The sequence below is a fragment of the Ixodes scapularis genome, unplaced genomic scaffold (assembly GCF_016920785.2).
Source record: "Ixodes scapularis isolate PalLabHiFi unplaced genomic scaffold, ASM1692078v2 PGA_scaffold6__148_contigs__length_123643588, whole genome shotgun sequence".
Lineage (NCBI taxonomy): Eukaryota > Metazoa > Arthropoda > Arachnida > Ixodida > Ixodidae > Ixodes > Ixodes scapularis.
In genome coordinates, this window is record NW_024609881.1 from 93571454 (window position 1) to 93584124 (window position 12671).

Here is a 12671-nt window from a genome sequence, read left to right on the forward strand (position 1 = left end):
GTTCCTGCTTTAAAGAAAATTATATATATCAATCTGATATAAATAAAAAAAAAAAAATCTTATTTAAGTCACATACAACTAATTTACTTCATTAAACTTTTTTTTTCACTTTGTTTACGTGTTACTGGGGGCACGCTGAACATTAGATCACAAAACCAAATTTCTTTGCAATCGAAGACAAGAAAAAAAGTGCTCACATATAAAACTGCAACTATCACTAATGCACAACTCACTAGATGCAAATTTATTGGGTCAAGGCTAAAAAATATCTTAAATATTCAACATTTTGCAAAAAAAAAAAACTACCAATGCCTAAAAGAGGCTTGGTGATCAACAAAACTGCCCCATTCCACACAAACAAAACGCTGATCCCAACAAGACCACAGTGTGTCTGCAAAGAAGTAGCCTATGCATCAAAAAGTGGTTTTTATTTACAACGTAGAGACCACAGACATTCGCCAAACTAGACAGGACAATACCATCGGGGCCCTCTAGTCTCCAGAAAACCCCTCCGACCCAGGGTAGCCAACTTTCCATAAAACTTTTGCAACCTGCCGGCGTCGTCGTCCGCCAGCAGTTGCGGACTTCAGCCACCAACATTTCATTATCTTCGATAGAAAAACAGAAAGGAAAATGAAGATATAAGGCTGACCTAATTCAGAAAATAAAATTTCTTTTCATCTGTTTTGGGTGATGAAACTGACCATCTGTGAGATTAAAAAAAAATAATAAAGAAACGTGCAAGACGGGCACAGATGACATGGGAGAAATGAAAGTTCCTTCATTCTGCAGAAGCCATGGATTTTGCCTGTGCTCTGATGCGTTTCTCGTACTCCAGGGCATTTTGACTGCAAGACAGAAAAGATGCAGGGCATTAACGTAAGCTCACTAGTGAGATAATGGAGCAAAGCATGCTTGCAACACTGAGAGTCCAATACACAGATTTAGGGTGCTCATAAGTAGGACTGCGTGTTTTCGAAGCTTATTTGTCATCAAAAACATAGGGGTGTCTTTTGGAGTTTACTTTTTGCCGAAAATTCTTAGTTTGTTAGAGTTTATTCATGTTTGATTCCTAATTTTCTGGAATTCCGAGTTTAATTCCGCAGCGTTTCCTTCTAAAAGTAAATGAATAAACAATATTGGGGTGTAAATGTATGCTAGATAAAAAAATAAAACACGCTTGCATCAATTAATATTTCTTCAGCTTGATTTGGCATTGGTGCCATTGGCAATGCTAAATTGTCACACGACAAAAGTTGCACACAAATGTTGCTTCGATAAATGTTTATACCTTAAAATCAATAAACTCCCGGAGGTAGTCGCTGGGAAGCACGTATTCATCCCATCCTATTCCATCATCCTACCCCACAGCCGCACGAGGTAGTGTGGTAAAGGATGTAATTGAGAAGTTTCAACTGCCCCACTTCCCCATTTATGCAATTTCTATGGTCCATAGCTTTCAATGTCACAAAAAACACAACCTCTCCTTTCTTTTCCAAGGCACAAATAGTATGACCCAAGCTGGAAGCCAAAACACTAGCTTTTGTTCTGATCCGAAAGTACAAAAACCTGTTGTCCTGAACGAAACTTAACGAGATAAGAGCTGAGACCCAGTTTGACAATGGTAAGAGATATGAAAGATAACTGGTGGCAGTTTCCCAAGACTGTTGACAAATACAGATTTTTTCATCATTTTTTAAAAGAGAGGGTGGGGGCATTGACACATCAAAATTTTGAGTTTATCGAATAAATCTGAATTGACCAAAATTCTACTGGCAGGTATTTTTCGGAGATTTTCGGATTTATCCGAAAACATGGAACCCCCCCTCGTGAGATAGATGCTTATAAGCGAAGATGCTTTCTGCAAAAACAAAACTCGACCTCACTACAGTGCAACCCACTTACAACGATACCACACATATTGCGTACCGCTTATACCAATCAGTTTCTAGAGTTTCAAGACTGGAAAAGATCAGTTTCCAGTCCAAATACAAGGATAATCGGTTATAACAATTGAAACTTCGGGTTTTCTCATTATTGTTATAAGTAGGTTGCACTGTACATCGTTTGCAAGTATGGCCTCCAAATGCTGCCATCTTGCAGCTGGTGTGTACAGGGGTGGAACTCATGAAATGTACTTGGGAGCAGCCACGGGAGCAGCTGAAACAGCTGTTTTGGAGCAGGTTGGGAGCAGCTAAAACTACGTTCTGGAGCAGGCTAGGAGCAGCTCAGATCAGTTTTCATTGCACTTCAGCTTGCGTCTTAGACAAGCACGGGAGCAATTTCAGTCGTACTTAGCAGAACAGATGAACATGAATGGTTAGGGACCTAGGTAGATGGGATAACAGTGTAACAGATGCGAAAACTTGAAACTTTGTGAGCCTTAATGAGAATCAAAAAGCCAGTACCCTGTTTCTCAAGATAGCGTCCTTGATATTTTCCGAGCGGCTTTCAGCTGCTCAAAATGCAAACCAGCACTGCTTATCGCACAACCCACACGTGCTCGACATAGTAATTATATGTGCGAACCCCGTGACGTGCGCAAGCAATGGACGTGCAGTTGCACGGAGGAACAGGGCAACAAATTTCGCGTTTATCCTATTGCGCAACTCGATTACGAAGCAGCTGGCAGACTACGATTAACGAAGTTATCGTATTTGAAGCGATAAGCAGGAGCAAGGTTAAAGTACGCCGAGCAGATCTATCACTCGCAAAAGAGCTGCTGGCCGGCAAGGTTTCGAATCGGACCGCGTTTCAGTTCAATCAAATCACGATTTATCTTGTGAGAATGCGGTTCCAACTTCTAACGACGAAGTACTAAAAGGAATATCTTGCTCATTTGTTTTCAACTGGCTGACGTCCGGATCCCGGGCCGCAGAGCCTCAGGCAATCTGACGCTTAACGACTCGACCTCACCTCAGCCGACTTGCTTAACCGCTTATGGTTGAAGAATAACAATCCAGTCGCAGGTGGCGTGGCGCTTAGAATCCGAGTTTTTTCGCGCGCTTCCGACTCGGGATACACAGGGAGAATAAACAGAACAAAGTATTGCAAGGCCGACCAGGCTGAACGCGCTCATTGTTGCCAATCGAGTCAATAAAACCGAAACAAGGACAAAATAAAAAGTTTCTTGGCGCACGTTTTGCAATCTGGCGCATAATGGCGCGAGGTATTGGCTGTGGCGCAGTTTCTGCAACATGGCGCAGGATGGCGCAGACATATGCGTCTGGCGCAAAATGGCGCAATTGGCGCAGCCGTTCCACCCGTGTGTATAGATCAAGGAGGTTATAGCAGGCAGAAGATGGCATTATGCTTCACTCCATGTATGGAGCGAAGTGCAACAAAAGTAGGCACAACCCCTCCCCCCCCCCCCCCCCCTCCCCCCGTCTCTCAAGGCACAGCGACGCGCTTAAAGCATATCACGGACTACGTCCCTAGAGCGGGACTGACTAGGACAGCTCGTAGCATCCGCTTCGTCCGGACGTAAGGTGAAACGAAGTACAGACAGCGCGGCTTCAGAAAGCAAGCGGCACCGGGTTGAGAAAGCTTTAGGAACTCCGCCCCCAGCATGCGTTCGCCGACTTCCAGCGTGTCGCGACTGCGCATACACATCGAAGCTTCTCCGGGTGTGCAGATCGTGCAGACACACATCCGCGACGGCGGGCAGACGAAGCGGACCACGGACGCGGAGCAGACGTAGCCTAACCCTAACGTAGCCCACCGAGCCGATACGAGCAGATGATGAGAGCGGCGTTGGTATGCAAAGCAATCTGGGATCAAGGTTTTTTTGTTGTTTTTCTTGCGCCGTTGAGCATGACGACGTGCCCGGACCTGGGGTGCCTAAACGTCCTCGGCATAAAAGGCCCAGTAGTCGAGTCTGAACAAATGGATGGATGGATTGATGGATGAATGCTGACGGCTGTATCTTTATAACGGGCAGTAGCTTAAGCCACCTAGCCTTACGACCAAAAAAAAAAAGAACACGACTCCTCCCCCTGTCCTACTACTAAGTTGATCTCCTTCCCCTCTGAATTTTTGTAAGCAGACAGTGTAGGGTATCGCCAAAATAACTTAAAAAACCAAAAAAAAAAAAAAAAAAAAAAAATGCCGAAATTGCTGATTAATGAAATGCGCTAGCAATTGCAGCAGGGGCTCAGACTCAATGGATCATGGGAATTCCAACCTCGCAACGGTCCACATGCTGCTGTGTTCGGAGAGCTACTCTGTTCTCCCGGGTGTCCGTGGTTTCGGATGCAGTCACCACAACACGCCTCAATCACCGCCTACGATTCGCATACGATTGTCTTCGACGAGCCAGCCTTTCCTCCTGGGTGCTGGCGGTTTCGCGCAAACAGCGACGATGCTGCCCCTCGGTTTTATGCTGTCACGTATGTTGACACACTACCACTGCTGCTATATTCCCTCCTCTCCTGCTTCCGTGGCGTGTCGTTGGAAATGTGCCAGAAGATTGTTTTCCTTTTGTAAAAGGGAAAGCGGACGTAACGAACGAGCAGAGCGAAGAGCACGGCAGGAACCGCGCCGCTGCCTCACAAGACCGGTCCAGTCCAAACCACGACCTTCCAATCAAAAGACTGCTGCATGCACTGGGGCGATAAATGCCAACGTATCGCCAATTTTCCTCTCGTCAAACCTTGTTGGCATCACCCCAACACCAATCCCACCGAGAGACAGGCGAGACTTCAGGCTGCAGCCACAGGGGAGGGAGTCCTGACTTTCCTTTAACCCCCAGCCGCGCTAGTCAGTTCCATTTCCTTGACAAGAAATGCACATGGTTGCCAGACTAGAGCACCCAACAAAGTTTTCCACCCACAGTGACCACACTCGGTTTCAAAGTGCAACTGCTTGCAAACTAGAGAGGTTGCGTTTCAACACGGGCCCCTGCCTCCACTTTCTCGTTCGAACTACGGTGCCTTCGCCGTGGTGCTTGATTGGTAGCCGACGGTCCACTTTTTTCCCCTGGTCTGTAGGCAGATGACAAACGGCGTTTGCTCATTTTACTTCCGTCAGCAAACGATGCTTCATAGCAGATGAACAACGTTTTCACTCGCATTATCAGGCGAACTGTCTAGGAGCCCCATTTTCCCTCGCTCCGCAAAGGGTAAGTCAGATCTTGTTTCCACTGTCTGGCCGACCAAAATCTGGCGACCCGGAGCGTTTAGCCTCTTACACCGCCGATGTCTCAAAAGCGCCACCCAAGCAGCAACGAACAATGTTACTAAATCCGGAGTCTCAAAGGGTTGGATGTTGCAATCATGTCAGTCGGTCGTACGTGTTCCGGAAAAGAAAAGAGCATGACCGAACGAGTGTCAATGTCGTACAAGTTCCAACTCACGGCTGCCAAAGCTTCCGCGAAATAAAGCTGAGGAGCGGCCTGCGCCAGAACGAGCGTCTGCTGCATCCACGCCTGCCGCCACGCCGCTGCTAGGACCGTGGCGGGCAACGGCACCACACTTGCGCGACGTCACTTAATGGAAGTCGGAAACCGTTCTTGGGGATGCGGTAAGTGCACCAGCCGGATACGAAACGCAGGCACCGTAGTTAGGAAGTCCGGCGGAACACCTCGAATCGAAACCCAAAGATTTCGCTCACCAGTAGATTGTGTACGCCTCGGCCTGCGCGGGATCTTTGACGTTGGGTTCGTTGAGCAGGTCTTGGACTCCGAGCAGGATCTAAAAATCACACACGCAAAATAAAAAAAATAAAAAAAAAAGGGGGGGGGGGGGGGGGGGAGAGAAAAAACAGACTTTGCGTTCAGTCCTGACAACCCAAATTGCGAGATGCCTATGCGGATCGCAAGTTCGTCTGCTTCTTGCACAGGGGTTGTGCGATGATGCCAGAAAGCCAAACTCTTATTGGCCGATTGAAAAAAAAAAAAAGGTGGGTAGACCTTGAGGCATTTAACATTAAGGTCTACCGACTATCCTTTCAATCAAAGCCAATCAGATCTCGGCATCGTTCTGACGTCAGCGCAACTCCTGCGCAAGAAGCAGACTTGCTCTCCCCACTGAAGAGATTGCACCCCAAGGGCTACAGTTCCCCACCGTCTCGCTGGTTTGGACCTGCCGGCCGCGAAATGCTATTCACTTTTGTTTCGCAAAAAATAAATTGCAAGCTTTTTTTTTTTTTTTTAAAGAGATGTTTGAGACTTTTGCTTCTACCTACATACGTGCTGCCAAGAAAATTGTAGACTGCCAAAGCAATGCAACTATGCCGCAAGTCTGGAGACCGTGTTCGAGAAAAACTAGCGTTTAAAAGCAATACACCGGAATTTTCTTCATCATCTCCGATCTGTCCGAACATTTGCTTAAACACACCAACAAACATGGCTGAAATACTAACCAAAAAATTGGGAAAAAATTTATTTTTCAGTGAAGTTATTGAAATTAAAATGTCAGCCCTCACCGTGTTTCTCAAAGTGAAAGATACTGGCGACAATGAAAAAGTGACGTCAGGGGAAGGCAGGGGGGTTCACTCATTGGACAGTAGGATTTGTTCCCAACTGATTACAAGAAGTTTAAAGGTGTCAAATGAATGCTTTGGAAGCTTGCTCCAGCACCCGCACAGCTGCACAAAACAAATGCTCGGCATAGTAGATTTTTAGACTGCCCGCTCGACCTGCAAGCCTGCTTTTCCCCGACGTCACGGCACTGAAAAGCGCAGAACCCCCCCCCCCCAAGAGACGGCGGCAGAAACGTGAACTAAAGTGCGCTGCGCGACGTCGACTGAAAAAAAGGTTGTAATTATTAGCGGGTACACGCAAAGCTAGCCGACCTCACCCGTACTTGCACCTTGAACACGTTGGAACCGCGAACGCAGGCACTTGCCAATGAAACGCATTCCAATGGCGAGTAAGGAGAAAGGCAGCTAGCTTTTCGTCCACCCACTAATCCTTCCAACCAGAGCTCGGTGTTCCGACGTCCCCTCCTCTCGATTTGCACCCATATAAACCAACAAATTCATACACATTTTTGTAGTGCAAGTGTAAACCGAGACGTCATTCAGTTCTAAACTTGAGAAATTTTGTGTTTGAGCATTTTTACAATAATCGCCGAAGTTTTAGCACTGCGGAGCAAACTTCTGACTCTCAATGAAGGTTTGGTACTCTAATCGTTGGACGTATCGCTTTTACTTGCAGCGCTGTAGAGCGAACAACTTTCACCGCCTCCTGTATTTGCGTCGTCGTTGCCTCGTAACGGCTCCCCGGCCTCGTCAAACCGTCTTCGCAGCTTTTTTTTTTTTTTTTTGGCAGGGAGATTAGAACATTGTATGTGCTCACAAATTTATGGCACATTGATAGGCAATTGTGTTGTACACGTGAAACGTTCCAGCATCACTAACGTTTAGCGATACGCAGTGTTTCCAGACGCCCACGTTCACGGCGCCTTTCATCGGATAGTTTTAACGCGTGGCATGCGGACACTCAATAGTGGTTTCTAGGACGAAGTGATACTACTGCTAATTGGGCCGATAATCTTGGCAACCTTCCAGAACGTTTCGTGCTCTCGAGCTCCTCTCCCTCAGTGCGCACAGGTGGTTGAGCTCCTCGTCGCCTACCGCTCTGGTCCCATGACCTTCCTGTTAACCAATCGGCATCAAGCACCTCACTCCTCCTCTCCCACTCGTTGACCTATCGGTGTCAAGTCTGGCGGCCACGGTCTTCCCTGGGCTTCACGAAGTGCCGAACACATAGCCAAAAAATGTTTTGCGTTAAAAAACAAAGAAACTTCAAAACTTCATTGCATTAGTGCCGCAGCCATGCAAGGTTCCTCGGTGTAGTGATTATGTTTACGGCCGTCTTTCATTCAGAGATGGCACCACCTACAATGCGCCAATTGCATGTGTCACGTGTTGTACAAAACCACGGGCCGCGCGGCGGCAAGACATGATTCGGTCACCAAAAATATGAAAAATAAATCTGCTCGAGGCGCTCGCCTCAGATCTGCCCTCGTCACCGTCGAGATCGGTTGCCTGTCGTCTCGTTCTCATCGGCAAGTTCTGCCCCGGAGCGGGCCGACACCATCCATGTAAGCGCGCATCTAGTGAGGTTCAAGGCGTGCAAGGCTTGTTTGACCCCACACCACCGGAGAATTACAAAACTCGGCCATCAATCCGGAACAAAGTCCGTTCCTCAAAACAGAAAGGTTTGAGATGCTCCCAAACTGGGAAGTGTTGGGAGAGGAGGAAACCCCCACCTGTTTGATGGTGATGGCCGGTCTCCAGTCCTTCTCCTCATCCAGCAACGAGAGACACACCGTTCCTGACGGGTACACGTTGGGGTGGAACAGCGGGGGCTCGAACTTGCCTGCACGGTAACCCGCGGTGACGCGGGTCAAGCAGTGGTCGGAGCCTGCGACGCGCTGCTACAGCGCCTGCAGCGCATCTCCAACTTGGCGCATTTACATCTGGCTTGCGATCCCCCGACTTTTGCCCGCCGAGGTTGCATTTGCATCCCGCTATCGCCAGCTGCGATCCCGGTGGCAGCACGGACACACAGGTGCAGACGACGGGTGCCCGCTGTGCCATAGGACGCGCTCCAGCTCGACGGTTTGCAATACAAACTTTGGCGAGTCTTTTGGCAGTCTAAGATGCCCTCCAGTTTACATTTATTAATCATAAATAGCTCGATTTCTGCAACAACTTACGAGGTTGTTACTTTTGCTTTCTCCCAAACAACATTGTTGGTGAGAATGACGCTCCCGACACCGTCGCAATATTATTAAGTGTTTAATGGCACAAAAAGCAACATAGGCCATGCTGCGCAAAACCGTCCCAATATTATGGGAGCAAATGTCGAAACGTGGTGTCAGAATGGTCACTTTTGGCCCGTGCTTTAAGACCAGCATTTCTTTTCAAGATTCCTTCAGCGGGATTTTAAGCTCTGGCACGACGCACCGGCCCTTGGGACATCAATTTTAGGACACTTTGGGACCTGCATCTACGCGAAGGTGGAACAGGACGCCAAACGTGCCGGTCGAGGATGCTTTCCAATAGACGTAGCACCGCACGCGACCTCGCGAGGAGAGGGAGTGCAACGAAGCAAAGGCGGGGCAAGCGACTCACACTTTGGCGGCGTGGAAGGGTAGTCGTCCTTGAACACCATCCGCAGCTTGTAAAGGCCACCCTCCCACGGGGTCTGCGGAGATTACCGGAGACAGACGGTGAGTTGAATGCCCTAGACGTGCGCCACAGACGGTGATGTGCCATATGCCGATACTCCAGTAGGTAGTTTTACGGTATTGTGTGTTAAATGAGTGTACCGGTGGTGTGAAAGTAACTGGGGGGGGGGACCTGACAATAGGAAATGCTGTACCTCTGTTCGTGGCAACACAAAGGGCATAACCCCGCGCGGGACCGCGATGCAGTACGCAAACCATAACCGGGCTTTTTCTTTTCTCGTTTTTCGGTACAAAGGCCTATAAAAACTCTGGTCCTTTGCTCGGTAGACCAAATGTTTTTGTTTGAAAAGGCGCGTCCGATCGCCCACGTGCAAACGTCGTCCAATGCAATTTTACCGAACAAATCTTTGCGCGCTTTTACAAATTATGCACATCTTAAATGCGAATACGAAGCTTTTGTGTACTGGTGTGTAAGCTTGTGTTGTGCAAGCTTGTATAATCACGAATGTGACTTGCATCAAGGCTTCGGTCGTCCTGAGGCACGGAATAATGAAGCATTCGTATCATATCATGCTCACCACGCAGAAGACATATTCACAAAGGTCGAAATGACCTCGCTTCTGCCAACTACCCACCCAAACCGAACTAAAGACGGGAAGCAACGGCACAGGTGCTTAAGAGTAACGAAGTCACCCTTCCGAAGTAGTTACGACACCACTTCGAATCGCCAGAACTGTGTCGTGAAGTTGAATCCCTTTCCTAAACACTTTAAAAGGAGGGATTTCTATCCGTCGTGAAGTTGAATCCCTTTACTTAACACTTTAAAAGGAGGGATTTGTAACCTAACGTAAAAACAAATGTAGCCCAGAAATCTCTGCCTGAAGATAAAAGGTGGCTTACCCCGGTCTTTCCAGGAATGGCACACTCCCAGTTGAGAAGGTTCAGGGTACCGTCGTTGTTCTTTGTTGGCCTCGCCACAAAACCCTGGGCGACGAAAACGGAGTCACACGGTTACGACAACCATCCGCACGCTGACGCCCACTTGTCAACATTTCCCAAGTGTGTGATCACCTCCTCTCGAGTAGACTTTGCTCAACACTGTGCTACAGCTACACCTTGTACACCTCTAAGTCTGCAGTGAAGCTCACGCAGAGAGCGGTGACGGGTGATGAAGGAGTCGCGGTTGATTGGCCTGGCGAGCACATACTGCACTGTCGGCTTAGGAGTGTACGGAGTATAGCCGAGAATATTATAGCTCAAAACGCTGGTGCAGACATTTGCATCAGAGTTTGGCCAACCATGCAGTGTGCAAACAACACTTGAACGCTTCTTGTTCTGAACAGGACTAAAGGTTCTGCAGCGCCTGCGAGCTCAAATCTATGCACCATCTATGACAAATGGTTGTTACCATCCCAAGACCACAATGAAAGAATGATGCCACATAAAAAAAAATTAGGAAATATACGCAGAGCAGAGGTGGGCCCGGACTATGCAATAGATGCAAGTGTTGGTAGCAGACGCAAGCAGTTGTGAGCGGTCGGTCACAATAACTCAAACGTCTGAATTGGCCTTTAAGTTGTGCGCACGGTGAAGGTTGCTCAAACTTGACAGGCTCGTCTGTCAAGGTCACACACCCTGACAGATGCACATTTTTACATGCATCTGTCGTACGAGCATCTGCACAATGATGGCACATTTCAACAGAGTACTGCACGACAACAGATGTCACTTCGCTGTAAGCTTTGGGAAGGGCACGGCAAAGGGGAAGCAATGTCACTGAAAGAAATCGCCGCATTTATGGCATTTTCAAAGCGTGCAAACTGTGTTTCGAGACCTTTTATCAAATCCAAACCACACGACGCAGCTAAGTTGGCTCCGGCTACGCAACGTCTGGATTTAACGACAAGGACGCAGAAAAAGGTGCTCGGAAAGGGGTGCTTACGAAAGGGTGGTCTTTTCTCCAGGCCTTCCGTTCTTCTGAGAGACGGGCTATGGCGATGCCAGACATTGTCTGCAAAAACAGAAAACCGTGAAATGTATTTTAAATATGCCGAGCAGCAGCCAATAGGAGCCTCGTTCCTTGAAACTATGACGTGCGCCAGCCAATGAGAGCCTATCCATCAAATCACATCTACAGACAACAGGCTTCGCTCATTTGGGACAGGGGAGTTTAGGTGCCGTCTGGCGCGGCTTCCAAAGCTGATAACGTCTGCTCGCACCATAAAACAGTGAATGCTTTTGCATTAAAAAAAAACAAAAAAAAAAAACAATATGTTGCAAACCAACCACTCACCTACACCAAAAGAGAGAAAAAAAAAAAAAAGAAAAAAAACGACGAAAAAATATGAAACAGGTATGCTCTGCTGAAAACAGTGCCTCGACTTCAGAATTGTCAGAAGGTGGACCGTCTCTGCAAATCTTTGCTTACCACCTTTCAAGACCCACGTCGCAGTTATTAAACAATCGACTGAATGAACTTGTTAGCTTTAGGGCGCTTGAAAGAGCAAGAAAGTGGATGCACCTTCGAAGCGGACGTAGGACGAGCATACGAGGTTTTCTAGAGCACTAAAGTTCAAGCAATCGACGTCGCACAGTCACGAAATATACGAAACGAAACGAACTCGCGCCCTTTTTGGATTAACAAGGTGCTTCGTGTTACTTTATGCGCCAGCGAAGCCAGGTGCACGAGCATGCTGCCCTGAACGATGCTTGCACTGCACGAACGCGCGTGCTCAGCGGAGACGCTGAAAGTCCGGAGCTCGCTTTCGTAACTTCTGCTAGGCGCGTACTTTTAAGCGAAACTGATTACAGAACCAAATGTAATTCACACTTCGCTACCGGAGGAAAAAAAAAAAAAAAAAAAACATTGCCGGTAGTAACGTTTTTGGAAAATTTCCCTCCAAAATAGAGCGACTCAGTCAGCGAAGTCAGTACTCCCACGAACAGTATAGAATAATGTCGACAAACACCGTAGGAACGAAAGGACACACTTAAACGATTAATAACGAGACGAATGACAGTGGTATGAAAAGAAAAATCGTCCCAAATTGATGGTACTACACGAATGACAGTATACCTCGCTAACCCTAGTCTCTGAAATGAGGAACGCACACTTACTGAAGTTAAGTTACGATGGCTGCGTGGGTGTGTCGCGTCAAATATAAATTAGGGGACCCGAGAACCCTGTAAATAATTATTAAATAATAAAACAAAGGCACCCAAAGTTTAGACAGTGAAGGTTTCAAACACGGCCACTCGCTCGCTTCCTGCAAAAGCAGCAAGCCGCCAGCCAGGTTCACGCGGATACCTAAAAAATGCGAAGCAGGCAGCTATACCTCTTTTTTGTGTTCTTTAACATATTTATAAAAAAATCAAAGTCTTATTTGAACCGATCTTAATATATTTGTAATTGTTTATAAAAGTTTTATATATTTTTTCTAAATTTTGAAATACGTTTTTTGTCGCGTCGCCTTTTGCGTGGTGAATCGGCTTGAAGGCGGGAGTTATGAACCAACCTTATGAACAAACTCTTTT

General features: G+C 47.3%; 1 protein-coding gene across 1 annotated transcript; it reads right to left on the reverse strand.

Annotated features, from left to right (window-relative positions):
* Positions 1-411: 411 nt before the first annotated feature.
* LOC8041764 (SUMO-conjugating enzyme UBC9-B) lies at positions 412-12446 on the reverse strand. Its single transcript, XM_029967556.4, has 7 exons — positions 12255-12446; positions 11080-11148; positions 10038-10121; positions 9082-9154; positions 8214-8323; positions 5611-5690; positions 412-848 (listed from the first exon to the last, which is right to left on the reverse strand). Exons 2-7 carry the CDS (start codon positions 11143-11145, stop codon positions 782-784), a joined length of 480 nt encoding a protein of 159 aa, XP_029823416.1. The 5' UTR covers positions 11146-11148; positions 12255-12446; the 3' UTR covers positions 412-781.
* Positions 12447-12671: the final 225 nt, after the last annotated feature.